This window comes from Helianthus annuus, chromosome 5, assembly GCF_002127325.2.
Source record: "Helianthus annuus cultivar XRQ/B chromosome 5, HanXRQr2.0-SUNRISE, whole genome shotgun sequence".
NCBI classification, from domain to species: Eukaryota; Viridiplantae; Streptophyta; class Magnoliopsida; order Asterales; family Asteraceae; genus Helianthus; species Helianthus annuus.
The window spans coordinates 167514967-167541865 of NC_035437.2; the positions used below are offsets into that span (position 1 = coordinate 167514967).

The following is a 26899-nucleotide window of genomic DNA, read 5'->3' on the forward strand; positions in this document are numbered from 1 at the left end:
AAAGGATGACTCCAGCGTGGCAAGGACGAGGGAATCAGGCGGCGTTGGAGATAGTCTAATGTTTTTAATTAAATTTTTTCTTTTGTAATTTATTAGATTTTATAAGGGGTAGGCTAAATATACCCCCTCTTGTTACTTTTTATACCCCCTTTCTATAAAATCATATTAAAACTTTTAATATTTACCCCCTATACAAATCATCATATTAAAAAATATTCTTTTTGTTACAAAACAAATTCAAAAGTGTAAAAAAAGATTACTGACGTTTTATTAAATATTTATTTTTTAATTTTTATTTAAATCATATTTTTTTAAAAGTTTTCATATATTGTTTCTAAAGACACTTTTTCAAATAATATTTTGATTATGTTTTTTATTGAACATCTTTACAAATAAATAATAACATTTTTTCTTATAAAAATAATAAAAAAGGTTTTGAACTTTCTTTTTGAAAAAAAGTCTATACTATGTTTTTTCCTCGTCTAGTTTGTATTTTAAAGGTCTTACTTTTATATTTTTTTAATACTTTAGACGTGTTGATAAAATAATTAACAATTTTTATTTATCAAAAAAGTAAAAAAAAAAAGAATCTTTTAAAATAGCGTTTACAGCCCATCTATGTAAGTGAATAAATAAACAATAGACACTAAAACTATTTTATCAAACTATAAATTAACAATCTATATAAATTCAAATTTAATTAGTGTAAAGAATATGTTATAAACAAGTTAAACCCAGTTTAAGACTTGAATCGAAGTGAATACTTTTCTAAATCAAAACAAATGGATAGGGTTAATTCACAAATATTTTTCTCTTCTTCATTTAAAAAATGTATCAAACTGGTTGATTTAAAAAATATATGTGGATTTTTTTGTAATCAAAAGTAGGTATTTGAAATCAAAAGTCACGTAAAAGCATAAACTTAATTACGAATAATCATCGGTTTTCGACCACGCATCAGATACCCACTTCAAGTCGTTCCAAAATAAATATATAAAAAAACATTTTAAAATATTAAAAACAATAAATATAAGACATTTAAAATATAAACTAGACGAGGAAAAAAAATATAATGTAGACTTTTTCAAAAATAAAATTCTAAACTTGTTTATTATTGTTTTTATATGAAAAATGTTATTAGTAATTTGTAAAGATGTTCAATAAAAGAAAACATAATCAAAATACTATTTGAGAAAGTGTAAAAAATATCAGAAAACCTTTTAGAAAATATGGTTTTTTAAATAAACATAAAAATAAACATTTAAAAAAACGTCCATAATATATTTTTACACTTTTGAATTTGTTTTGTAACAAAAAAGAATACTTTAAAAAATATGACTTGTTTAGAGGGTAAATATGACAAGTTTAAATGTGATTTTATTGAAAGGGAGTATAAAAAGTAACAAGTGGGGTAAGTTTAGTAGCCCCTTTTATAAATATAAATTGGAAACTATTTAATTTGAAAAATAGTTTAGGAAAACGCAAATGACACTTTGTGGGTAGGTTTACAAGCCCTTTATTTTTTTCCCTTTTTAAGTAAGTTTTCACATTTACCGATTCAGTTTAATTCAATTCAATGTCACCCCAAATGATCTTCGTTTACATTTGGGAACTAGGGTTTGCAATCTATGTTCCAATCATTTTATCATTCTACAATTAACAAACAAATTCAACTCTAAATTTCAAAACTTTCAAACATCTTAAGTGGGTTGTGCTCGTTTGCACAAAAAAACTCACACTATGAAGAACCTATTCACCCTCAAACTAATCTCCCAAAATCCAAGAAAATTCGTCTCACAAACCATACGATCGAACCCACTTACCGTTCACCGGGCCACCAATGTCACCCCACACCATCACCACCACAGTTTCTCTCACTACACTGGTTATGTACAGCCATTTCGAGAAGCACCCACCAACTGTTTGATGAAAGTCCTCTCAAACCCACTTGTTTTTAAGCGGGTTTTACCTGATGGGTTCTTCAATTTTAAAGCATCAAACAAGTTGTTTGTGGATTATGGAAAGTTTGGATCACTGAGAGATCAATTTAGAAGACATAATATTCAATTCAATCAAACAGTTGGTTACCAAAAAAATTGGTAATTTCTTCTTTTTTATTTCTGTTTTATTGCTTGTTTCTTCTCCTAAACAATATTTGAGAAGTGGGTTATAATTGGAATGGGTGAATCATACTTTTTAGGTATTATTACTGATCAATGATCACACTATATATGTTATTGTATATTGTTTGAATAAAGGGCATAACTGATTATTGTTGTGTTTGTGTTTCATAAACCATATCATAGCTTCTGTAAACCCAATGTGACAGAAAGAATAGGACGTTCAATGTTGTTTGGTGGGATAGTTTTCACAGATTTTTGTTGTACAGATCCTGTTAAGTGTGTGGATATGTGTGAGTTGGTGGGATAGTTAGCATCTTGGTTTAAAAAAGCGTGAGGCGCTCCAAAGCGTTTTGGTTCCAAAAGCTTTAAGCGAAGCTTCAAGCGCGAAGCGATAGCTTCACTTATACGAAGCGCTCAAAATTAAAAAAAATAAAAAAATATTTGTACACGTCAATATGACATATTTTACCTGTTAATCAATAATAAACACAAAAACATGATAAAAAAACACACTTAACACATAAAAAACATAGTTAAAACATAAATTAAAGTCGATTATTGGAGAAAGTATGAAGAATTGATGGAGAAGAGGGAGGTAGCGGCTGAAGATGTTTACTAACGTTCTTTATTTTAGGGTAAAGAAGTAGCGGGCCTCCATTAAACCCTATTAGAGACTATTGGGCCTAAATAAAAAACCCAAATCTGACCTGATTGGGTTGAAGCGTCGCTTCAAACCAATGGCGCTTCGGGCTTAAAGCGCGCTTCAAAACGCTTCACGTGATTTGTCGCCTCAGAGCAAAAAAAGCGACAACCCTAGCGCTTCATCGCCTCACGCTTTAAGCTCGCTTTTTTAAACCAAGGTTAGCATACATGCTTATATAATATAAATGTTTGCAGTTGCTATCCTGTTAGCATACACAACCGTGATTAATAACCATTTGTAGTTTTTATCCTGTTAGCATACGCAACCGTAAACAAGTTTTTCTTTTTCCTTTTAAAAATAGTGATCTCGACTTACGATTTCTTTTCGATATGGTTTTGGTAGTTGGTAGCAATTATCTAGTCTTGAATAGTTGATACAGCTTGCACACATAATATCTTCAAGTTTTTTTTACCTTTACAACCTTGGTTTTATAAGAGCGTGCGAGGCAATTTTGAAAACGCTGAAAGCCCAATCCGCATCAGAGAAAGCACTCAAGGAGTTGAAAGCAGCATCTGTATAAGCATGTAAGACTGTAGTAGACGATTGAGAAAACAGAAGAGTATGATCCACCGTACCAAGAAGATATCTTAAAATACGTTTGACAGCAGCCCAGTGATTAACGGTGGGAGAGTGCATAAATTGGCAGACCTTGTTGACTGCAAAGGTAATGTCTGGACGAGTGAGAGTGACATATTGTAAAGCACCCACAAGCTGTCTATATTTGACCGGATCATCAAAGGGATCACTGTCACCAAGAGATAACATAGCAGAGGTAGTGCAAGGAGAGGAAACTGGTTTGGCGTGAGACAGATTTGCACGAGCCAGCAGTTCCTTTATATAATTCTGTTGAGAGAGATGGAGATCACCATCTTTACGCGTGACCGAGATACCCAAAAAATAAGACAGTGGCCCCATGTCCTTAATGTCAAAGGTGCTGCCAAGACGTCGAACCACATGATCAATAGCCTCGGGTTTGTTTCCTGTTAATATAATATCATCAACGTAGACCAACATGTATAGGACGGTGTCAGAGGCGCAATAAACAAATAAGGAAGGATCGGTGTTTGATCCTTTAAACCCGAGTGCCAAAAGAGCCGAGGATAATCTATGAAACCACGCCCTCGGAGCTTGCTTGAGACCGTATAGAGACTTGCGTAACCGACACACATGATTAGGATAGCGTGGATCAACAAAACCCGGTGGTTGTTTCAAGTACACTGTTTCTTTCAAATCACCATACAAGAAGGCGGTCTGGACGTCAAGTTGACGTAATGGCCATTTGTGTTGAACCGCAAGAGACAAAACTACACGGATAGTAGTAGCCTTTACCACCGGACTAAACGTTTCCGTGTAGTCAATACCATGCTGCTGATGAAAACCTTTGGCTACAAGGCGTGCCTTGTAGCGTTGAACACAACCATGTTGATCCTTTTTAAGTCTGTAGACCCATTTGCAATCAACAACATTTGAACGAGGATCATAAGGAACAAGAGTCCAAGTACCATGACGCATAAGAGACGAGTACTCCTCAGCCATAGCCTTACGCCAGTTTGGGTCTGCATTAGCGACGGTAAAAGTAGTAGGTTCGGATTCAGCAGTGGAGGTGTGGAAAGAGGCATTGTAAGGCTTCGTTTGCTTGGGGTTGGAACGAAGATTTGGTGGACGGGTTCTAGTTGTGGTGGAAGAAGGTGGCGGTGGAGTAGGAGATGATGGAGGGATAGGAGCAGCTTGGTTTGTAGAATATTGATCAAAGGCCGAGGTGGTGGAAGAGCGAGTGGGCTTTCGTGAGTAAGTGTAGGCAGGAGGCGGTGGTGGTGGTGGTGGTGGTGGTGGTGATGGTGGCGGTGGGGGCGGTGGTGGTGTAGGTGGTGTAGAAGTGGGTTGATTGGACGACGGTGGTGTAGAATCGGGAGGTTGTGGTGGTGAGTTGAGTGTTGGGGATGATTGTGGTAGCGGGGTAGGTTGTGTAGTTGTAGAGAGATCGGGTGTAGGATAGGCCGAGACATAGGGAGTGGGGTCGGGTATCGGGGAAGTGTTTGAAGTTTGTTTTGAAAACGGAAAAACATGTTCAATGAATCGAACATGACGGGCAATATAAATGCGATCAGATTCGGGATCAAAGCACCGATACCCATGATGAGAGGTGCTGTAGCCAAGAAAGATACAAGGAGTGGATCGAAGATCCATCTTGTGTGGGTTGTATGGACGAAGATAAGGAAAGCACAAACAGCCAAAGACACGAAGGAAGGAAAAATCAGGCTTATGTTTAAAAAGATGCTCGAAAGGAGATATGTTGGAGTTATTGCGAGAGGGCATTCGGTTAATGAGATACACGGCAGTGTCATAGGCAAAGTGCCAAAACCGTTGTGGAACATGAGCTTGAGCCATGAGAGTGAGCCCCGTTTCAACAACATGGCGGTGACGTCTCTCAACTGTCCCATTCTGTTCGCTAGTGTGCGGACAAGAGAGACGATGAATGATGCCAATGGAGGCAAAGAAGGAGGAAAGATTACGAAACTCCCCTCCCCAATCTGTTTGTACGGATTTTACCTTGGTGGAAAATTGTCTCTCGGCCATGGTAACAAAACGTTTAAAGGTTTCGAAAACCTCAGATTTCCGTTTTAGAGGAAACAACCACATGTATTTGGAAAAATGATCAACACATAAGAGAAAATAGTTATGACCATCAAAAGAGGAAACACCCGAAGGCCCCCAAACATCACAAAAAACTAAGTCAAGTACATGAGAACTGTGATAATCCGAAGATAACAAATGAAGTTTGGAAGATTTTCCAACTAAACAAGAAGAACAATTAAAGTCAAAATTCTTGTCTGAAACAGGTAAATGAAAGCTAGAAAGCATAGAACTAAACAGTTGAGCATGTGGATGTCCAAGGCGTTGATGCCATGTGGTTGTCGAAGCCCGATACGTGGAGAAAGCAACTCTGGGAAGTGGTTGAGCAGAGGGAAAACGGATAGTATAAAGACCACCGTCACTTGGACCCGTGAGGAGGGTAGTGTGTGTAGACTTGTCCTTCACAGCAAAGAAAGTAGAGTGAAATTCAAAATAAACATTATTATCATGACAAAATTTTTGAACAGAAAGAAGGTGTCGTTTGATTTTTGGAACATGAAGGACATCTTTAAGATGAAAGGTTCGTGAGGGTGAAAAAATTTTGGCAGAACCAATGTGTAAAATGGGCAGAGATTTACCGTCACCAACGCGTAGATTATCCTCACCAAAGTAAGGCGTAGCTGAGTCAAAACCCGACATGTCCGGTGCTACATGATTGTTGGAACCTGTGTCATTGAGCCAAGCAGGTGTGTCAGATTGGGAACGAAAATCAGCATAGTTAGCTGAAGGTTGTCGTGATCTGATGGTAGACGGATCCCGGTTTGGACACTGAGATGGCAAGTGACCAATACCACACCTGTTGCAAGTGCCATAAACTGTATTCTGATTTGAAGCCCAACTAAATTGACCTTGATTGCGGTTGTTGTTCACCTGTGAGCGATTGTTGCCGCCCCGGCCTCCACGACCACGACCCCCGCGGCCCCGATTGTTAGGACCCGATCTGTTTGTGTAAAAGGGCTGTGGCGTAGGAGCCGGAGACAAACCAGTGGTTGGTTGTAGCTGAAAACCAAGACGTCCAGCAATCTGTTGAAGAGCTTGAATAGTGTCATTTGATGCTGGAGAGGGTTGGGCTGCTGTACTAGCCGTAAAAGCCTGAGCCGGAGAAACATCAGGAACGGGTTTCTTAATCAGGAACTCGTGATCAGCAAGAAGACCAGGAAGCTCTGAAAAAACAGCTGTAAATTCTCTAGCAAGGAGATTTTGTTTGACTCCATTGTATTCTTCACGAAGACCTGCAACAACAAGCATGATAATATCCTTTTCCGGCATTGGTTGGCCAATATTGGCAAGAGCAGTAGCATATTCATGTGCTCTGGCCAAATAAGCAGCAGAGGATTCATCCCCTTTCATTTGAATCTTCAACAATTGTGTTTTTAACGTAAATTCCCGAGACGAGGTGTGTGGGGCATAAGCACGTTCAAGGGAAAGCCAAAGGTCACGTGAAGTTGTACCTTGTACATGTTGAAAAACAGCCTCTGAGATTGTAGAGAGAAGAAGCATACGTACATGAGCATCGTTTGCAAGCCATGCATCATAATTAGGGTTCACAGTGGATGATGCGGGTGCCTCTTTTTCTTTTCCAGAAGTTGCGATCACAGATGGAGGGCAGGGAATTGAACCATCAATGTATCCGAACAGGCCATTAGTAACGAGGAACGGTTGAATCATGAGTTTCCAGAAGCCATAATTTGTTGGTGACAATGTGAAACCGAACTTGTGAGAATTGTGTGTTGTTTTCTCGACTTGAGTGAAGGCAATAATATCGGTTGACATGTTTGAGGATTGCCGATGATCGATTTAGGGTGGAAGAAGAGGGTGATCGGCTGTAGCCGATGAAGAAGGAAGTCGGCAGCTAGGGTTAGGGATTCTTGGCTCTGATACCAAGATAAACTTGGTAAATACGTATTGTATTCAATTGTTGTATAATCAGAATAGGTTACAGGAATATATAAGGAATATATTTACATCTACACCCTCTAACTAATCATAATTAACTATTTGTCTAATACTGAAGGACCCCGAGGCGGCACCTGATGCACATCTGGGTCAAAATTGGTCAAAGTTAGGGTATGTGACGTGAGACGCTGATATGTAAAAATAAATGTAGCAAGAAGAAATTATGAAAGGTTTACTTTTGATACCAAAAGGTTGATAATTTGATATGTAAAAGAGATGCATCTTCTGGTTGTGTGTGAAGCTTATTTGGGCCCGTGGAATCAGTTTAAGCATGTTTACATATGATAAGATGTTCGTTATTATGTTCAACAGGTTGTCACAGTTCAGAAGGAGACTCACAACTGATGGTGTTATAATAGGCCTTATTGTAACAAATGTAGCTGTGTTTCTGCTATGGAGGGTTGCTGACCGTAGGTTCATGATGCAGAATTTCATGGTGAGTTCTTCATGGTTATGTTTTTGGTCTTCGAACATCTTGACCTATACTAAATGGGTTGAATTCAAAAAAAAATTATATCAAATGGGTCAAAAGTCAAGACGGAAGTTGTCAAAAGTGTATTTTGAATGCAGAGAATCTCCTAACATTAGTTGTCCCTAAAACAAGAATAATAAGTATTCGCTGGTCAACCAGATCTAACATGTTGAACCTGAACAAAAAAGTACTCGTCTTGACCCGTTATGGCGCTAGTATTTTGCATAAGTGTTATTATTTTCTTAATCATTTCATCAGCACAGATACAACTGGACAACTTTAAAAGCGGACGGTTCCATACCATGATAACGTCTGCATTCAGTCATATTGAAGTGGGACATATTGTCTCAAACATGATCGGGCTTTATTTCTTTGGGAAGAGTGTAAGTTCATGTCCCTCCGTTAGAAATTATGTTTACTGGGTTACACTTACTTCAATTAACAATTTTGATTTAGTAGTACGTTTTGCTGCTTATTTGGACAGATTGGATACCAATTTGGGCCTGAATTTCTGCTCAAGTTATACCTAGCTGGGGCTTTTGTCGGTTCAGTCTTCTTCTTGGTGCATCATGCTTTTTTGGCCCCATCATCAAAGGTGTACACTTGTTCTAACCAGTAACCGTTCCAATAATTAATTTAAGAGTGAATACGTTAAACCCTAATAATACGACACGTTCTGATTGTCACTTGCTTCTCCCCATCCCCATTTGTTTTAATGATTTTGTTACATATGGCACACTAAGTACATATTTTTACACCGTGACTGTTCTTGATATACATAGAGGTGGCAACTTCGACCCATAACAAGTCAATTTAGATTTTATTTTTACAGCGGGTCGTATAGAGGTAAACTCTCAAAACTTGGCTAAAATGAGAAATGGTTTGAAAGTTGCCCAAAGTGTATTCAGAATGCATACAATCTCGTAAAGCCTATATTAAAAGCAATGCTGTAAGAATCGTTAGGCGCTAGTCGGCCGTTGGGGTATCGACTAATGACTAACGATTAATCGGGATTAATCGGATTGGGATTTTATATGTAATTTTCAGTTTTAAATGTATATACACACATCTTTATATGTATTTTTTTAAGTAGACATGTTTTAACCCATTCTTCGACCGATATTTTCAAGTAGATAGGATTAATTACCGGAATTTACAGGTTTTGGTTAAGAATCTGGTCGGAACTTGGCCGGAATCGCTAGACTGCCACCGATTTTTGGCCAACTAGGACTGGGTTTGACCAATGTTGACCACCTCCTGATTAATTGAACGATTAGATAAAAATTACTCGGTGAACCTCCGACTAGTGGTTAATCGGCAACTAATCGGAGGCTAGTCGAGATTCTTACAACCATGATTAAAAGAACTTAGATTCTTTAATAATAATGAAATAATAATTATTAATAAAAAGTAAAGCAAATTTCACAACCAAGGTATAAAATATTAATGCATTATATAATTTTTATTATATGTTTATGTACTGCAGGACAGACGAATGTTTGAACCCGACCCTTCAAAAGTACCAGGGCTGGTACGCTAATTTTTTTTTTCCTTCAAAATTTTGATAATTTACTTGACATATATGATTCGCAACACTGATTCTGTCATATTTTTAGGGAGCCAGTGGTGCAGTGAATGCTATCATGCTACTTGATATATTCCTTAACCCTACAAAAACTATATATCTCGAGTTCATAATACCTGTCCCTGCTGTCTTACTGGTATATCGACTTTCGTATACTGAAGTTCATATATCCTCATAAAACTTGGTGTAATATCATATTTACCCAACGAAAAAAAAAAATCATAAAATCAAAAACACCATTTTTTCAAATTTTGTTACATTTATACCCTTCCCTTAAAACTTGCATTAGTATATGACAGTTTGGAGTGTGAGTGAAACTGAAGGGTAAAACAGCCATATTACAATCTCTATTTAATGAAATGGGTAAATATGAAATTTCAAGTATTATGCAAGTTTTCAGTGGTATATCTATGCAGTTAATGCGGTAAAATATCGGATATCGGTCAAGGACCGATATTTGAGATATAGGTTATCTCGGTGAGATATCGGTGGGATATCGGTAATTCTAATATAATGCAAAATTTACATATATAGCAATTTAATAATAATAATTCAGTGATATATCGGTCAAATATCGGTGATATATCGGTTATATCGGTCAAATATCGGTGAGATATCGGTTATATCGGTCAATATCGCCGATAATATCGGTACCGATATTCTGACCGATATTTGACACCAATATTTTACTAGGGGACCGATATGACCGATATAACCGATATCTCACCGATATTAACTGTGTATATACGAAATGACCCCTTCATAAATATCATGCAAAATCTATTTTTTGCGTGTTTGTGACCCATTTGTTTCATGTGTTTGTTTCAGGGGATATTTCTAGTTGGCCATGATATGATGAGAATATTGGAGGTATGATTCCTAAATGTTAAATCTGAAATCACAATCTATAACTGAAATGATCTTATTTTTGTTTTCAAAATAGAGAAATTGACTTTCTTTGACCAAAAGTCATGAGAAATTGAAAGCCACCTGCTGGTTTTAACATTTTATGTGTAATTATAAGAGAAAAATGCCCGGATAGTCCCTTATGTTTGCTCCATTTACACCTATAATCCTTACACTTCTAAAATTACAGCTATAGTCCCCAACTTTTGCACATTCGTTCTCGGATAGTCCCTAGCGTGGATGGGGGTTAGTTTTTGATGTTAAGTGGGTGTGAAATTACCAACATGCCCTTACTGTTGAATTAATAACTAAAAAATTAAAATAAATATAATTAATATGTGAAGTTTTATGTGGGACCCACCGCCCAGCCACCACCACCATCTTCACCACCACCACCATCTCCACCTTTCACTACTACCACCATCAACCTTTCACCACCACCACCATACAACAGTCTAAAACTCTAGTTTATGTGGTGGTGATGGTGTGGTGGTGAAAGGTGGATGGTGGTGGTAGTGAAAGGTGGAGATGGTGGTGAAAGGTGGATGGTTGTGGTAGTGAAAGGCGGAGAAGATGAAGTGGTGAGGTGGGTGGTGGGCCCCCATAAATCTTTAAATATTAATTATATTTATTTTAATTTTTTAGTTTAGTTAGTAATTTAACAGTAAGGACATGTTAGTAATTTCACACCCACTTAACACCAAAAACTAACCACCATCCATGCTATGTGCAAAAGTTGGGGACTATAGCTGTAATTTAGAAGTGTAGGGACTACAGGTGAAAATGGAGAAAACCACATGGACTATCTAACATTTTTCTCTAATTTTTATTTTGGTTAACTGTTTCAGGGAAATAGTCAAATCTCGGGATCTGCTCACTTGGGTGGTGCTATGGTTGCTGCCATAGCTTGGGCACGGCTTAGGAAGGGGCGGTTTTAAACTTAAATACTTTCCCACCCGTTTGTGGTGCTACGTCTAACCGTATTTACTTTCATAAACTGAATGTATCCATTGAGCTTGTTGGGTGGTTGTAGGGCTAACAAGACATGATTAAACTTGTTTTATAAAAAGTGCACTATGTAGTTTTATACATTTTTTTAAATAATTAAATTATGAGGTTAGACGTCATTTCCTCTTCTTGGTACATACAGCTATGTTATAGACATTAGATATAAAGTAGTTAAATGAGTGGTACTTGTGTTTGATACTTGTGTTAATCGCGCTGTCTCTGACCTGTTTAGCAAGCCAGCCTGATCGGGTTAGGTTAGGTGAAATGGTCAATGGTTTCGACATTCGTAATTTGGACTTGGATTGAAAGTCAAACTTCATTGGGAAAATACTTTCATTCTTTGAGGAAGATAATGCATTCAAATTTTAATCAAAGAGAGTAGAGACCCCTTCGGCTAGAGACCCCTTTGGCTGGGCTTGGACTTAACTGGAATTTGGTTATCATAAGTTAATTTATGGCCCATGGGTATAACTTATCTGGTAATTTGTATTAGAAAATGAATGTACCATGGGTATAACTTATCTTGTAGTTTATGGCCCATGGGAATAACTTATCTCATGTTAAATCCCCATGACATTAAACAAAGAAATACTTTATAAATTAGGATAAAGTAATTTAACCTATTTTAATATTCTTGTTATCTTTTACCCATTTGTGGCATAATAAATCGCCGTTGCTTATGAAAATATTTTGTTCGTCATCGTTAACTTAGATCATAATTTTATAACAACTAATAATTAATTAAATCTGGACAATAATTATTAATAAGAATAACAAATCTAGTTTGTGACATACAAATAAAATTATGTTTATTTACTTTAAATAAAAATTGTATTTAAAAGGTACATAATAATAAAAATAATATTATTTATACATATTATTATATGTAAAATTTAATACGTATTACTTTAAATAAAAGTTATATTTAAAAGATACATAATAATAAAAATAATATTATTTATACGTATTGTTATATGTAAAATTTATTACGTAGATTCGGTCATATGAAAAAAATATATACTTTTATGTGTTGAATATTTTTAGGGGAAATGGACCGTATCACCCTAAACTATGCAAAATTGGCCAATACCATGCCCAACTTTCAAGTTGGCTCCCACCACCCTCTACTCGACAACTTGGTGTCACTGTCACCCCTTCGTTAAAAAAAAACACTAACTGAGTTAGTTTTTAAGCCTATGTGGCATGCAGATGATGACTTGGAAGCGTACGTGGACAGAGACTTGTTATATCATCTCTTTAACATCAATTTAACCCTAATTTCAAAACAAACTCATCTTCTCCCCATCAATTGCAGACGAAGATCAATCGCACCTGTTAAACCCCATCGCCGTTCTTGCCCTAATTCCTCCCCATAGCCGTTCTTGCCCTAATTGCCCCTTGAAACATTCAGTCAACATGTCCTCGTCTTCTACCTCTGGTCTAATTCGAAAACCTAAACTCTTCAAGGTCGATTTGGATGGAAATGTGTACTGTCATCACGACATTGTTGCGGTTCTTCGAGTAGCTGGACTTAAAAGTGAAAGACATGGTGAAGAATTTTACGGCTGTTCTCACTGGCCTGTAAGTTGAATTTGCAGATCAATTTGGTGTTTTGTAGATAGTCCATTGCAATTTCCTTATAGTTTTGTGTTTTGTCAATAGGGGATTGCAAATTCTTCCTGTGGAAAGAAGATGTTGATAAGATGTTCGTTGAACGTTCATACGGCACCTCAACTCCAGTGACGTTTAAAGACCTGAAGATAAAGAACCTTGAATTACACAATATGTTATTAATAGATGAGAACAAGAACTTGAAAGCAATGAGATTTGACACAAAGACGAAGTCGAAGAAACCATATGTGCTAACCTTTGTAATTGCAATTGCCATATTGTTGTATTTGTGGAATTAGTATTTATTGATAATGAACTGCTGTGGTATTTAGTGTTTGTAACCATTTGTGCCCACTTGTTATGAAATGGACATCTAAGTTATGCTTTTGTTACTTTGACTCAACTGGACATCTAAGTTAATGTACATGTTGACCATACTTGCAAGTGACTCAAACTGCACATGAAGCCAACATGGCCAATGTTTGAACCAAAATTGACAAAGTGTGTAAAGCAAAAGTGGCCAAAGTTTGACCAATTTGCAGTCAAACTGTAACTAGGTGCAGAATTGGCCAAAGTTTGACCAAATTGCAGTCAAACTGCAACTAGGTGCAGAATTGGCCAAAGTATAAACCAAAGTGCAACTGCACTTTCAAGTGACTCAAAGCATTTAAACATAAGTAATGAATAACTAATTTGCATAGATGTGCCTTGCACAGTTTCTATGCTCTGCATAGGGCCAAATCAATGAAACAACATTTAACAGACCATGCGAAAGTATTTAAACATAAGTAATGAATAACAAACAACTGATTTAGGAAGACAGAATTGAGTAACAACCTTTTGCTGGTCAGAAATGAATGTCCATGAAAGCCCAACATCATTTACTTCCAAACATAGCAGTAGCTCATGCATGAACCATTCCCAACTGTCATTGTTTTCTCCTTCAACAACTGCCCAAGCCAAAGGATACATTTGGTCATTAGCATCCCTCCCAACAGCAGTTAACAACATTCCTCCAAGGAAGGTCTTTAGAAAACACCCATCTAAGCACAACACATTCCTGCATCCAGCTAGAAACCCTTTTTTAAGACCATCAAAACATACAAACAGTCTGAAGAATGCTTCACATGTGGCCTCTGGATCTAGATTAATGAAACCTGGTGGAGCAGTTTCTAACTTGAAAGTTGATGATGGATTTGCTTTCCTTAATGCATTCAGATATGAACCAAGCTTACTGTAATGATCTCTCATTGATCCATGAAGCTTCTTAGGTGCACTTTTCTTAGCCTTATAAGCCAACCACTTACTTATAATCACCTTGTACTTTTGTCTGACAACAGTTATGATTTCCTTAGCAGACCAGTGTGGTTTGGCCTTAAATAAAGGTAGGAACTCATCACCTATAAACTTAGCAGTTAGTTGCCTATTCTTTATCATGTTTCTTTGGCAAGTGTGATTGTTTTTCACACTTTTAATCATGTAACACTCTTTCCCTGTGTGTATTGAACAAAATAGATAGAAAGGACACCTTGCTACACACTTGACTACTACACGACCTTCTTGTTTGCTATCACTCTTTGCTATGAAAAGATTCCTGCCATTAGACACAACATATCTTCTAACTGCCTCCTTAAAGGAATCCCTTGAAGCAAACCTTGTCCCAACTTTCCAAACAAACTTCTTCCGGTTAATGTGTGCACTTACACTAGGAGCAGTTTCTTTAAACTTTTTACCTCGAACATCATCTTCTTCACTATCACCTGGTGTGGCAATATCACCATCTGATTCTTCATAACTACTGTATCCCTCTACATGTGCATAACCTGCATCATTAGATTCATGCAAATTACCTTCTTTTTCATTAGGTTTCATACACTCTTTAAGTATCTTCTTTGTGGCTGCTTCTTCATCCTTGGTAGCTTGTTTAATTGCATCTTGTGACTGTTTCCATTCAAAATCTTCTCTGTCTGAATTTAAGCCAACCAATTCTTCCAGAACCTCATCCTCATCAGAATAACAATCCTCATCATCATCACAACTGGACTCTTCATTGTAATCACTGTCTTCACTGTCCTGTCTATCTAAATCAGCTTCTTTATCACCAGTATCACTATCTTGACCAAAGACTTCTTCCTGTACAACCTCTTTTACTGGTTCTTTCACAACCTCTTTAAGATTTGTTTCTTTATCTATATCAAATGCCCATGAAGCCTCGTGTATTGGTTCTTCCACAACCTGTTTAACACCAGGTTCTACACCTGATGTACTTCCAGATCTAGGGACTTCAGGAGTTGTAAAACTTTTACCAGATGCCCTACCCACTTTCACATCTACTACTTTTTTTTCTGGGCTTGGGTACTAGTTTTTTGGGTTGGGCTTGTCGTTTAATGGGCTGAGAACTAGACTTAGGTTTAATGGGCTGGGAACTGGACTGGGCCTGTGGTTTACTGGGTTGGGAACAGTAGTGGGTCTTATGTTCAGACATAATTGGGCTATGTTGAACAAACACTTCAAGGAACGGTTCAGTCCAATTTTTAGCCTTCATTGCAAGTTCCAACACATCTTTATCATCACGAAACAGTTTAAAATCACCATTATCCGCATCCATCCCATACATATAAAAATCCCTACTTTCATACTGGCTGGTTTCCAGTGCATAATCAACTAGCTCAAAGTATGCGAGATGGTCAAAATCCATTACCAACAACTTAGAATTACCTCCAATATACTGAGGTTGATCAAAAGAGAAATCTAAACAACCACCGTACCAAAGCATAACATCTATACGATCCATAAGTTAAATCAGTGTGTAAAACCACAATGCAATCAACCCTTACCTCTTGGTTGTCTGAATTTTGGCTGCAATCGTCGATGATCAGCGAATTAGGGTTTGATCGCCAACATCGCAGTGAACTGGGTGATGATGAAATGCAACTGATTAAAGAGGGAAATGGGTATTTAATGAGGCTCTGTCCACGTATGCTTCCAAGTCATCATTTGCATGCCACATAGGCTTAAAAAACTAACTCAGTTGGTGTTTTTTTAACGAAGGGGTGACAGTGACACCAAGTTGTCAAGTAGAGGGTGGTGAGAGCCAATTTGAAAGTTGGGCGTGACATTGGCCAATTTTGCATAGTTTAGGGTGATACAGTCCATTTCCCCATATTTTTATGTATTCAACATATGTAATACACGACCTATTATGGCATTTCAATGTTGCTTATTAACATAAGCCGTTTTTATGATAAATTCAAGTTAGTTGTGTGAATTGTTAAATGATAATAAAAATACCTTCTTTATATGAATTTTTTTATAAATTATATAGTTATATAGTTTTTGTTATACAACCCCGATTAATACATAAGTCTATTAGCTAGTAGCTATGTATATTTATTCAATATTCGTTACTCACTTTATATTCTCCTATATATTAACAATTGAAGTCTTTGAACAGTAACGAGTATATTAAAAGACACAAGACAATGAACACTAGTAACAAATGTTGCTTATTAACATAAGCCGTTTTTATATGACTTAAATGGTTCTCTTTTTTTCTACTATCTTTTTATATTTACACAAATAAAACAAAGGTATTATTACAAAATCACAAATGTGTCCATTGTGTGGGCGATGTGCCCATGAACCATGTATAACTGTAGCGTTATACCAAATAAAACAAGGGTTCTGTGACAAAATCACAAATGAGACAATTGTGCGCATGATGTGTGCATGTACAAGTCTAGCGTTATATTTACACAAATAAAACAAAAGATGTGTGTATGTACACGTCTAGCATTATATTCAGTGACGGACCTAGGATTTTTTTTCATTGGGTTCTATTTTTCGTATAAGAATTTTTTACAACCAAACATTAAAATTTTCGGGCCGGTCATCGTAGTCGGGTCAGGGCTAGGAAATAATGTAAAAGCATTTAGTGGACATGAAACCATTACATTATATGTTGGAAATTTTATTTGGTAATCAAGTGTTAAATATTATTGGTAATCAAGTGTTAAATAAAATCGACATTCAGTTTATCATTTTAAAGAAGCAAATTAGAGGGTCAATAGGTGGTTGTGCTGTTTTAAAACACTAGTTTAATTTTCATGGGAAAAATAAACTATAAAAAAAAGACATGTAAGACTTAAACTTGGGATCTATTTGTTAGAACATAAGAGGATTTACCACCACACCATCTTTATCTTTAATACTATGGGGTCCAACTAATTTATTTTATGGGGTCCTTGAAAAATTTAACGTACCGTAACTACTATTTTCTAAAAAAAGATTGGGGTCCGTGGACCGGACCATGTGGGTCCGCCCCTGGTTATATTTAAACGAATAAAACAAAAGTTTTGCACGATATAAAAAGGCGACATGAAAATATCATGTGGGTCGATTAACAACCGTGCATCTACTAACACCATGTCTCATCACTGAAACATCGATCATATTCTTTGATTTTGATTTAGTAACAACCGGATTAGAGTGAAAACTTGATTAATTCCCAATAATTGTTGTTGATGTCTCTCAATTGAGAGGCAAAATTGAAATTGATTTAGACAAGAAATTTGTTCACATAGAGTTTTTTGTTTCCTGGTATTTCCACAAATAGTATATGTACCTTCAAATGTTACCATATTTAGAAAGTTGTGCCAATGTAACATACCCTAAATAAAGAAAGAAGATCATGTTTGTCACAAAACTAGAAGTCAAAAGTCAAAACGTTTCACATTCTTAATAGTAGTGCTTATTAGTATGTTACATGGTTCGGTTTAAGTCGGTTTTGTATAAATCTAAAACCGAAATGGAAAGCTTAGTTTTTATAATTCGAAAATCGTTCTGTCGGTTATGTCCTTCCTGGCTCATAGGTTGGTTTATGTTTGGTTCGTTTTATTCAAGTATTTGGCTCAACAAACTTTACCTTTTTTATATTGGGTTTGTATAATTTTTAATCTTCAACCTAAGAAATATAATTTTAAGTATTGTTAACCGAAATTAAACCGAAAACAAAGAAACTAAACCGAAAGTTTTCGATTAATCCTAAAATCAACATCCAAAAACCGAAATATTATATTAATCCTAAAACCAACATCCAAAAACCGAAATATTATAGTTCTAATTTGTTTTGGTTCGATTATTATAATTCGTGGTTCAATTTACACATCCCTTTTTATCTTTAAAGTTTTTTGGGCCAAGATATAAGTCATTTTGTCGCTCCTAATTTAGGAGATATGTCATAAATAATTAGTTATCATGTAAGATGGTGCAATTATCAAGCATAAAATTATTGTTTGAGGAATGCTTTGCAATTGAATTGAACCACACATCATTTTGGCTTTGATTTGATTTGATTATCATCAATTTAATTTTTGGGGTCTCTTATTATTGTAAACAAGACTAATGTTTAGCTTAATAAATATTTATAAGCCAAAATAAATATTATGTTAGAGTCAGCATATAATATGAAGTTTATTTGGGTAGAAATGCTAGAAAGTAATCTTAACCGTCTATTTATTAATCAAGGGCTAGGATTAAATGAGTGAAATTGAAGGAAAAAAAAGAGGCGCGTGGGTTTGTGTAAGGGCATTTTAGTCAATCCAATGCGATAGTTTCTCTCTCCTCCAATTCTCCCAATTTTTTTAAACGTTAATAACTTTTCATACGACATTATTTTTATAAAAAATTGCACCAAAAAACGAGTGTTTTTTAATCTTTAAAACGAGTATACTATTGCTATATTTTCGAAAACCAAGTTGCGTAAAACGCAATGGACAAAAAGCGTAAAAAATGACTGTTTTTTTTCTAAAAACGTAATGGACAAAAAAAACAAAGAAATTGTCTTATTTCTAAAACCCAATGCCAGAAAATACAAAGAAATGTCTTATTTCTAAAACGCAATAGTCAGAAAATACAAAGAAATGTTTTTTTTTCTAAAAGGTAATGGCCTAAAAACACAAAAGAAAGTGTTCTTTCTAAAACGCGACAGACTGAAAACACCTCAAAATGTGTTTTACCTAAAACGCAATGGACTAAAAACACTTCAAAATTTGTTTTTCTAAAACGCAATGGACCAAAAAACACATAAAAATGTCTTTTTCTAAAACACAATGGCTTAAAACACAAAAGAAAGTGTTCTTTCTAAAACGTAATAGACTAAAAACACATAAAAATGTGTTTTTGCCTAAAACGCAATAGACTAAAAACACTTCAAAATGTGTTTTTCTAAAACGCAATAGACCATAAAACACATAAAAATGTTTTTTTTTCTAAAACGCAATGGCCTAAAAACACATAAAAATGTGTTTTTACCTAAAACGCAATGGACTAAAAACACTTCAAAATGTGTTTTCTAAAACGCATTGGACCAAAAAACACATAAAAATGTGTTTTCATAAAACGCAATAGATAAAAACACAAAAGAAAGTGTTTTTTTTTTTCTAAAACAAAATGTACTAAAAACACATAAAATGTGTTTTACCTAAAGCGTAATGGACTAAAAACACAATAAAATGTGTTGTTTCTAAAACGGGGTAACTTCGTAGAAATGTAACCAACTTTAAGAAGTGTTCCAATTAAGTCACTGAAACTTTTTTTGTCTCTATAAAATAACTCAACTTTCATTTGATGTTCTAATAGTATGTAATTATCAGGTTACCAGGTTAGTAACGATGATGTGTCAGGTTTTATTATTTTTTTTAATTTTTAATATGATGTGGAAAATAAAATTAATGACATGGATTTTTCTCTAAAAAAAATTGAAAAATCATTTTTATTCTAAAATTAATAAAATATAAAGTGTTACGTTTTTAAAGCAAAAAAAAATTACTTTTGAGTGAGTAACAAAAATTGTTACGATTGAGGTTTTTTTTTATTTTAAAAATAGTATTGGTTTTTTTTTATTCATACTAAACTAATAAGACTATAAAATATTATTATGAATGAAAAATAAATGATAAACCGAAACTTTCAATACCATCGTATCTATTCGTCACAAAAAGATAAACAAAAAACGTAGGCAACATCGTCCAAAATTCATGTCTCAAAAAGATAACTCACAAAAAAAAAAAAAAAAAAAAACACGAAATCATGTTAGACTTTCATCGTTGCAGCACGCTTTTTAGGTCTACCTTTTGGCCTTTTCACCTTTGTTGGGGGGTCTTTTTTCTCATTTTTGCAAGACCTAACATTATGCCCCGTTCCATAACAATTTTGACAAGACATTTTTCTTCCAATTCCAACCTTCGGGTTCTTTTTCTCTTTTTCATCAGCGCTTCTTTTCCTCTTTATTGCTGGTCTACCCGGCATCCGTCTCTCTTTTGGAGGTAAAGGTTTTATATCATCAGTTTTGGGCCAAAATGTACTTCCTCTCAGTGGTTTGATTGGATATTTGTATGCTTCTCTGAACAAGTCCTTTTTAAGCCAAGAACTAACAAAAGTTTCTGCGTCCTTGTTAACGAAGGACAACGTTGCCACTGTATGAACACAAGGTATGCCTGACAACTGCCATAATCTACAACTACAAGTTTTTTCATCAAGGTTCACCACGCACGCATATTTTTCACTTCTCACTTCAAATACGGTCTTATCACTTGGAACTACCTTCCAATACCTACCGAAAAGTTTAAAAAATTAATAAAAAATACCAAAAATGTAAAAGTAATAATTACTTTTGTCGTACCTTTGATTTTCTTTGATTTTTTCTAACTTTTTTCTAATTTTCGGACAGACATCACGTTTTAATCTTCCAGCTTTTTTTGCCATTAAAAATATTCTTTCCATCACAAATGTTCTGATTTCTTCTAGCATAGTAATTATAGGTTTCCGTCGTGCTGATAGAATGCGTGAGTTGAAGCTTTCGCTCATGCCATTTTCGTACGCATCACATGCCTTATTAAGCTCGAAAAAAGCCTTTGACCAAGTAACCGGATTCCTTTCCATTAGATGGGTATACGCCCCTTTGTTAATGTTTTTCAATTCTTCCATTTTCTTCTCAAAATATTCCTCAGTTGTTGCATTTGCAGCTTTCCAAAATAAATTTTTAAATTGTTCTCCGCGATATTTTTTCTTGTAGTTAGCATAAATATGCCTTACACATTGTCTATGCTCAGCATAAGGAAACACGTCCTTCACGGCTTCTATGATTCCCTAATGAAAACAATAACAATATAAAATAGTTTGATTATAATATCCCTTGTTAAACAAAAAAGTAAAACTAACTAAACTGCATATGAATAGTAATCACATACCTTGTGTTGATCTGAAATGAGAGTTAGTCCAAGTCCACTTTCCATTTCAATGTCATCCCTCACTAGACTAAGAAACCATTTCCAGTTTTCCTTATTCTCAACAGACACAACAGCCCATGCCAAAGGAAAAATATGGTTATTGGCATCTCTTCCCATAGCCGTTAGTAGTTGACCACTGTTTTTTAGAAAGCACCCATCTAAACCAAGAACTTTTCTACACCCATTTATCCATCCATCTTTGACACCCTTAAAACAAATATAATAACTACTAAAGTAAACTTCTCCATTCTCCACTTGATTCACAGCCATCATGACAGTACTCCCTGGATTAGTTTCTAATATCTCGGCTTTATAATCTGAAAGTCTAGCATAATGTTCTTTTAAACCACCTTCATAATCATCCAAAACCTTTTTTTTTGCTCTACTACATTGACCAATACTCACTTTGCATTCAAATTTTCTCATGATATCGGTCTGCATTTGCCTTAAACTAATCTCCGGATTTTCAACTATTTGTTTGAAATATCGTTTTGCAATCCAAGAATATGTAACAAGAGAGCCCAAACAATACTTTCTTGTGCATGTGTGTTTCTCGTTTAGTGTTTTTATTTGGAATGAATCCTCACCTGTAAGCCTTGAGGCCCAAAGCCTAAATGGACACGTCCTGACTTTCTTCTTTTTTCCTGAATGATCCTCTTTATCTTCGGTTTTTTCTTCCCCACATACCACCAGCAACCTACGATAGTCGTTGACTGTAAACTCTAATTTATAACCATTTGATACTCCGTAGTCAATTAAACTCTCCTTTAGTTGTGTAGGACTCTCAAATTTCATTCCTAGAATAGGTTTGGTCAATCTCCAATTAATTGTTGGATCGTAGCTCGGATATACAACATCACGCTCGATATTTTCAACACCATCACTATCATAATCCTTTTCATTTGCACTCCAATCTTCAGCGGAACTGGCCTCGTCATCTTTTTCAACACGATCATCCTTTTCGCTATCACTGTCATAACAAAGTAGACTCAAAAAAGGGTCCTTTTCGATTTGATCATCTTCATGTTGTAATGTTGTTTGAGACCCAACTTCCGTACTGTTTATTACTGAATATAAATAGCAAAAAAATACAAATTAGTAAATCAATAGTGATCACCCAACATCACATCAAAACCAATTTCTTTGATCTTTAAGTGAATCAATTCTGTGAACAATCTATTATTTGATCAAAACAATATATTATTGCTGTGAACAATCTATTATTGCTGTGAACAATATACTTTGATATTTAAGTGAGAATTCTTTCAACATGTATCCATGACCATCGATAAATGAAACCCATCATTTTCTTCATTAAATGCTTTCATATGACCAAGTTTAAAAGTCCATAACCAATTTCTTCATTAAATATTATCATTACACGTGCAAGTCTACATATGTATTCTCCTCGTTATATATTATGTGATAATCTGTATATATATTATTCTACTCATTAGGCATATTTGATCGAAACAAGGTATTCTTGCTATGAACAATATATTATTGCTATGAAACAAAACGAAAGAAGCTATGAAACAAAAACGAATCGATACAGGTTGTCTCCGAGTCTTCGTCGAAACAATATATATCATTGCTATGAAACAAAAACGATAGAAGCAATCGTACCTGACGAATCACGAATCTGATCATCAAAGATTGAAGGTCCGTCGTCGTCGTTGCCGTTGTTCATGTCGTCTAGGGTTTTGGGAGGAATGAACCAGTCGTAGGTTTTAATGTGTTTTTATTTTATAAATTCCATCTAATATAAATAATATCCACATAAGCATTAAAAAGAAAATAAAAAATAAAAGAAAAACATGGTAACCTGATGACCTGATAATTACACCGTATTAGAACACAAAATTAAAGTTTAATGACTTTAGAGAGACAAAAAAAGTTTGGATGACTTAATTGAGACACTTGACAAACTTAGTTACATTTTAGTGGCATTTCCCCTTTCTAAAACCCAATGGACTGAAAATACAAAAAAAAAACAGTGTTTTTTCATTACTTTGTAAACGCAATCACTTAATTCAAAAACCCAAATCATAAAAATGCAATTCAAAAATTTCTTACATAGATCGAAGCCGATTTCTTCAGATTTCTTCAACGATTGACGAAATTTGAATGTTAAAAACACTTATCAGCGATCGAATCGAACGAATCGCGTAATTCGCTTCAAAATCACGGGAAAAAAATGAGATATTGTATGAAATTAAACTGGGTTTCTTCAAAAAAAGTTGAAGAACACGTTGATTGGGTATTTGAATCATTGATTGGTGACGGATATCGCACTATAATGTAGTGATTATTGAGATAGAAATTGAAGAAAAGGTTGAAGAAGGTGAGTTTTGAAAATGGTGGATTTTGAAGTTACAGAGAGAAGAAAGGAGAAAATTGGATAAAATTAACTAAAATACTATTTCTCTTTATTTTAAATTTTGCAACATGTTATAATCCTATTGCTTCATATCCTTCCTAGCCAAAATAAACTTTCTATTTGATCCTCTCCCTTATCACCGATTATATAAAATCAAATTAAAATACTTTTGTTGCCCGACCACAAAACGAATTTATGACCAAAGAATGGTTTTTATTTTGGTTCCGATGTGTTATTTGGTCTTTCTTTTATGTAGGATTTTTCGATCTTCAAGTTATATGTATATATTTTTTACTTATTTTAGAAACAAACAAGGCATCTTATGAAAACATACAAGTTCTAAACAATAAAGAGACTTATTCTAAAATAATAAGAAATTCTCCTAAGTATTCTCACAAAAAGATAACCCAAAGATGTATAAATTTATAGAAGGGCACAGTGGTGTTTTGCGTTAAACGAATGAAGAGTGAAGTCCTAGAAATGTTGGCATAAAGTTTAAATACTTATCAACATATATAAGTATTAATTTTAACGTTATTTTACTAATTTCATAAAAATAACGTTAAAAGAGGGGGATGGTTAATCATGCATCATGTGGTAGCGTTGATAGTCGAAAGACAAGGTGGTACATGCACTAATCGGCCTTTGTCTCAATTGTTGAGTGTTATGTGTCTTATGTCTAAGGCTTGATGCAAAACTACTATCGAGCCGAGGGTCTTACTGGAAGCAGCATCTCTATTCCTACAGGGTAGAAGTAAAGCTGTCTACATCCTACCCTCTCCAGACCCTACCTTATCAACTGTTTTAGCTTGAGCGGATCTTTACTGAGCAACTCACCTTTTAAGTGAATATATTGACCTTAGTAGGTTTAGTTTAACCATCAACACTAGAGACCAACTTTTGTTTAGGCAAAGTCGGTTCTTGGTACTTAAAGCAAAATCTAGAAAAAAAAAAAAAAAAGATACTACGTATTTGTTAAGAACACATCGTGAAACACTTGAACTTCTATTTTGATAGAGTTTATTATCAGTGGCGGATCCAGGAATATTTTTCACTGGGTTCACTTTTTTAGATACTCCAATTAACATAAAGAATTTCGGGTCGGTTCGATAGTTCGGACCGGGTAAGGTTCATCACATAATAAAAGTATGATACAATGATGAAAAGAAAATTGTCATTAGAAATTTAAAAACACAATATAAAATACGATCGTCTTACAAATAAAAAAAACTACCTAAAGTTGTTGACGACGAGTTTTCATCTTTGAAAACGTTGCATTACACTCTCAACGGAAACTTGTTGTAAGAACTCCTTTTCAATGTAACAAATGCAAGAATCGTTCATGTATCCAAAACGATTTTCAAGGGTTTACTAGTTGAAGATGACGATTCAATGTTAGGTGGTGGTTGCCTTTGAAAAAAACTTGAAATATTCTTCTGCATAACTGATAATGCCTAAATACCAAACAGATTCAATATTAACTTTCATCAGCAAGTTAAACTCATCGAATGACCCACTAAGATGGATACAAGTAATTAAGGGTTATGGAATATATATAGTCTACATCTATCAAAATACATATCTTGTAGGATAATTATTTCGTAAACTAGTTGAATGATTTTTAAATTCTAATATATTCATAAAACAATCCAAAGAGTGGATTAATTGACTACTTCTCAACAATAAAAGCTGGAACAATGACACTACATGTCTACATAGAGACCCACTTCATACAAATACACAAAATCTTACTATCTACATGTTTGATGTTCCAAACCATTTAAGAGCAGATGCAGATCAAATACACAAATCTTATTGTCGTTAGCTGTTAATCATCATCACAAATTGTAATCAGTTACTCACTAATGTAATCAAAACTAACCTTAATTGAGATGATGATAAATGGATAAGAAAAACAAAGTTTCGGCAGCCGGAGGCGGAGGCGGAGCAGTCGGAAGGCGAGGGCGGAGGCGGTCCAACTCCAGGCGGAGCTGCTTCCTGCGCTGATGTTGTTTGATGATCTCTGTTCGCTTGTTAGTTGTTTGCGGCGTATAGGTTTTTGATAACCCTAAATGGGTTTTAATGTTTTATTATTTTAAATAAAAAAAAATTAAAAGAGAAATTGAAAAAAAAAAACCGGACAAGGACAGCAATTACAGGATTCGAACTCGGGTGGGTTAGGAAGAAAAGCGGGAGCAGAACCAGTGGAACCAAGGCCTTTTATATTTATGGGTTCCTTTTATAATATACTTATGGGTTCCTTTTCAGCTTCTTATATATATTTATACTAAAAATTAAAAAAAGACTGGGTTCCCGGGAACCCGTACTTTATACATAAGTCCGCCCCTGTTTATTATCATCACCGATTTTACAATATGACCAAATACATTTTAGTACTTGTGACTTGTCCATATTAGCTATCACCTTTTGTTTTCCAAGTCGTTTAAGCTTAATATATATGTTTAGGAGTAATTTGATATACCCTCGATCTAAAGTTGCAAAGTTACATATTTCTTCAAATAATGCTTAAAGAACATCGTACACTATGCATTCAAAATTATTTTTGAGGTAAATATATAATTTGTAAGGTTAGGGGTCCCTATAAGTTTTGGTCTTTTACATACAAAAGAATTTCTATTTTTTATACATTTAGTTTTCAATCATTATCAAAACATTATTTGTGTACTTATTTGAGCGTATTATCCACGTAACATACTTCTGTTGTAATCATAGATGGTTTAATATTTATGAGGTGTTATTAACTATCTTAAATATTTATCATATATTGATCTGTATTTCTATAGTTAGGACAACAATATGATGAAAGTGGTTATGTGTAAAAAGTGGTCATTGGGTGGTGTGAGCATTCACATTCAAGGAATCAAATTATGTGTGTGTTGTTTTTAAAATATAAAGAGTATAAAAAGTGGTTGTGAGTGTAGGAGAGAGAAAATGTTACTGTTCATCTGTATATTGAGGGGACACTATTCACCCCCTATAATTTTTTAATATATTTTGAAAGTGGTTGTGAGTGGAGGAGAGAGAAAAGGTAATGATAAAGGTATAAAAAATATTATTTAATTGAAAATGAGAGAAAAAATGTAGTGTTTTTTAGTGTAATTTAGAGTGAGAATATAATGGATTGGATGTGAATGCTCTAAGAGCATTCACATCCATCCCACCATATTTTCACCATAAACTACACTAAAAAACACTACATTTTCTCTCTTCTT

At 34.9% G+C, this 26899-nt stretch overlaps 2 protein-coding genes and 1 long non-coding RNA gene across 3 annotated transcripts; 1 reads left to right on the top strand and 2 right to left on the bottom strand.

Annotated features, from left to right (window-relative positions):
• The first annotated feature begins 1560 nt into the window (after nucleotides 1-1560).
• On the top strand, nucleotides 1561-11506 carry LOC110941580 (RHOMBOID-like protein 12, mitochondrial). Its single transcript, XM_022183218.2, has 8 exons — nucleotides 1561-2099; nucleotides 7729-7852; nucleotides 8152-8271; nucleotides 8373-8483; nucleotides 9375-9419; nucleotides 9505-9609; nucleotides 10302-10343; nucleotides 11228-11506. Exons 1-8 carry the CDS (start codon nucleotides 1741-1743, stop codon nucleotides 11315-11317), a joined length of 996 nt encoding a protein of 331 aa, XP_022038910.1. The 5' UTR covers nucleotides 1561-1740; the 3' UTR covers nucleotides 11318-11506.
• An 8460-nt stretch (nucleotides 11507-19966) lies between these two features.
• LOC110939292 lies at nucleotides 19967-23134 on the bottom strand. Its single transcript, XM_022181002.2, has 4 exons — nucleotides 22913-23134; nucleotides 21248-22353; nucleotides 20680-21146; nucleotides 19967-20610 (listed from the first exon to the last, which is right to left on the bottom strand). Exons 1-4 carry the CDS (start codon nucleotides 22974-22976, stop codon nucleotides 20091-20093), a joined length of 2157 nt encoding a protein of 718 aa, XP_022036694.1. The 5' UTR covers nucleotides 22977-23134; the 3' UTR covers nucleotides 19967-20090.
• A 1613-nt stretch (nucleotides 23135-24747) lies between these two features.
• LOC110939291 lies at nucleotides 24748-25729 on the bottom strand. Its single transcript, XR_002592142.2, has 2 exons — nucleotides 25549-25729; nucleotides 24748-25120 (listed from the first exon to the last, which is right to left on the bottom strand). It is a non-coding gene; the product is annotated as an uncharacterized LOC110939291 (long non-coding RNA).
• Nucleotides 25730-26899: the final 1170 nt, after the last annotated feature.

Coding starts and splice junctions, on each gene's coding strand:
- LOC110939292 (XM_022181002.2), bottom strand. CDS start 22,976: ATGAACAACGGCAACGACGACGACGGACCTTCAATCTTTGATGATCAG. Junction 21,147..21,247: donor TCATTTCAGATCAACACAAG/GTATGTGATTAC, acceptor TGTTTTCATTAG/GGAATCATAGAAGCCGTGAA. Junction 20,611..20,679: donor AAAATCAAAGAAAATCAAAG/GTACGACAAAAG, acceptor ACTTTTCGGTAG/GTATTGGAAGGTAGTTCCAA.
- LOC110941580 (XM_022183218.2), top strand. CDS start 1,741: ATGAAGAACCTATTCACCCTCAAACTAATCTCCCAAAATCCAAGAAAA. Junction 9,610..10,301: donor CTGTCCCTGCTGTCTTACTG/GTATATCGACTT, acceptor TGTTTGTTTCAG/GGGATATTTCTAGTTGGCCA. Junction 10,344..11,227: donor ATATGATGAGAATATTGGAG/GTATGATTCCTA, acceptor TAACTGTTTCAG/GGAAATAGTCAAATCTCGGG.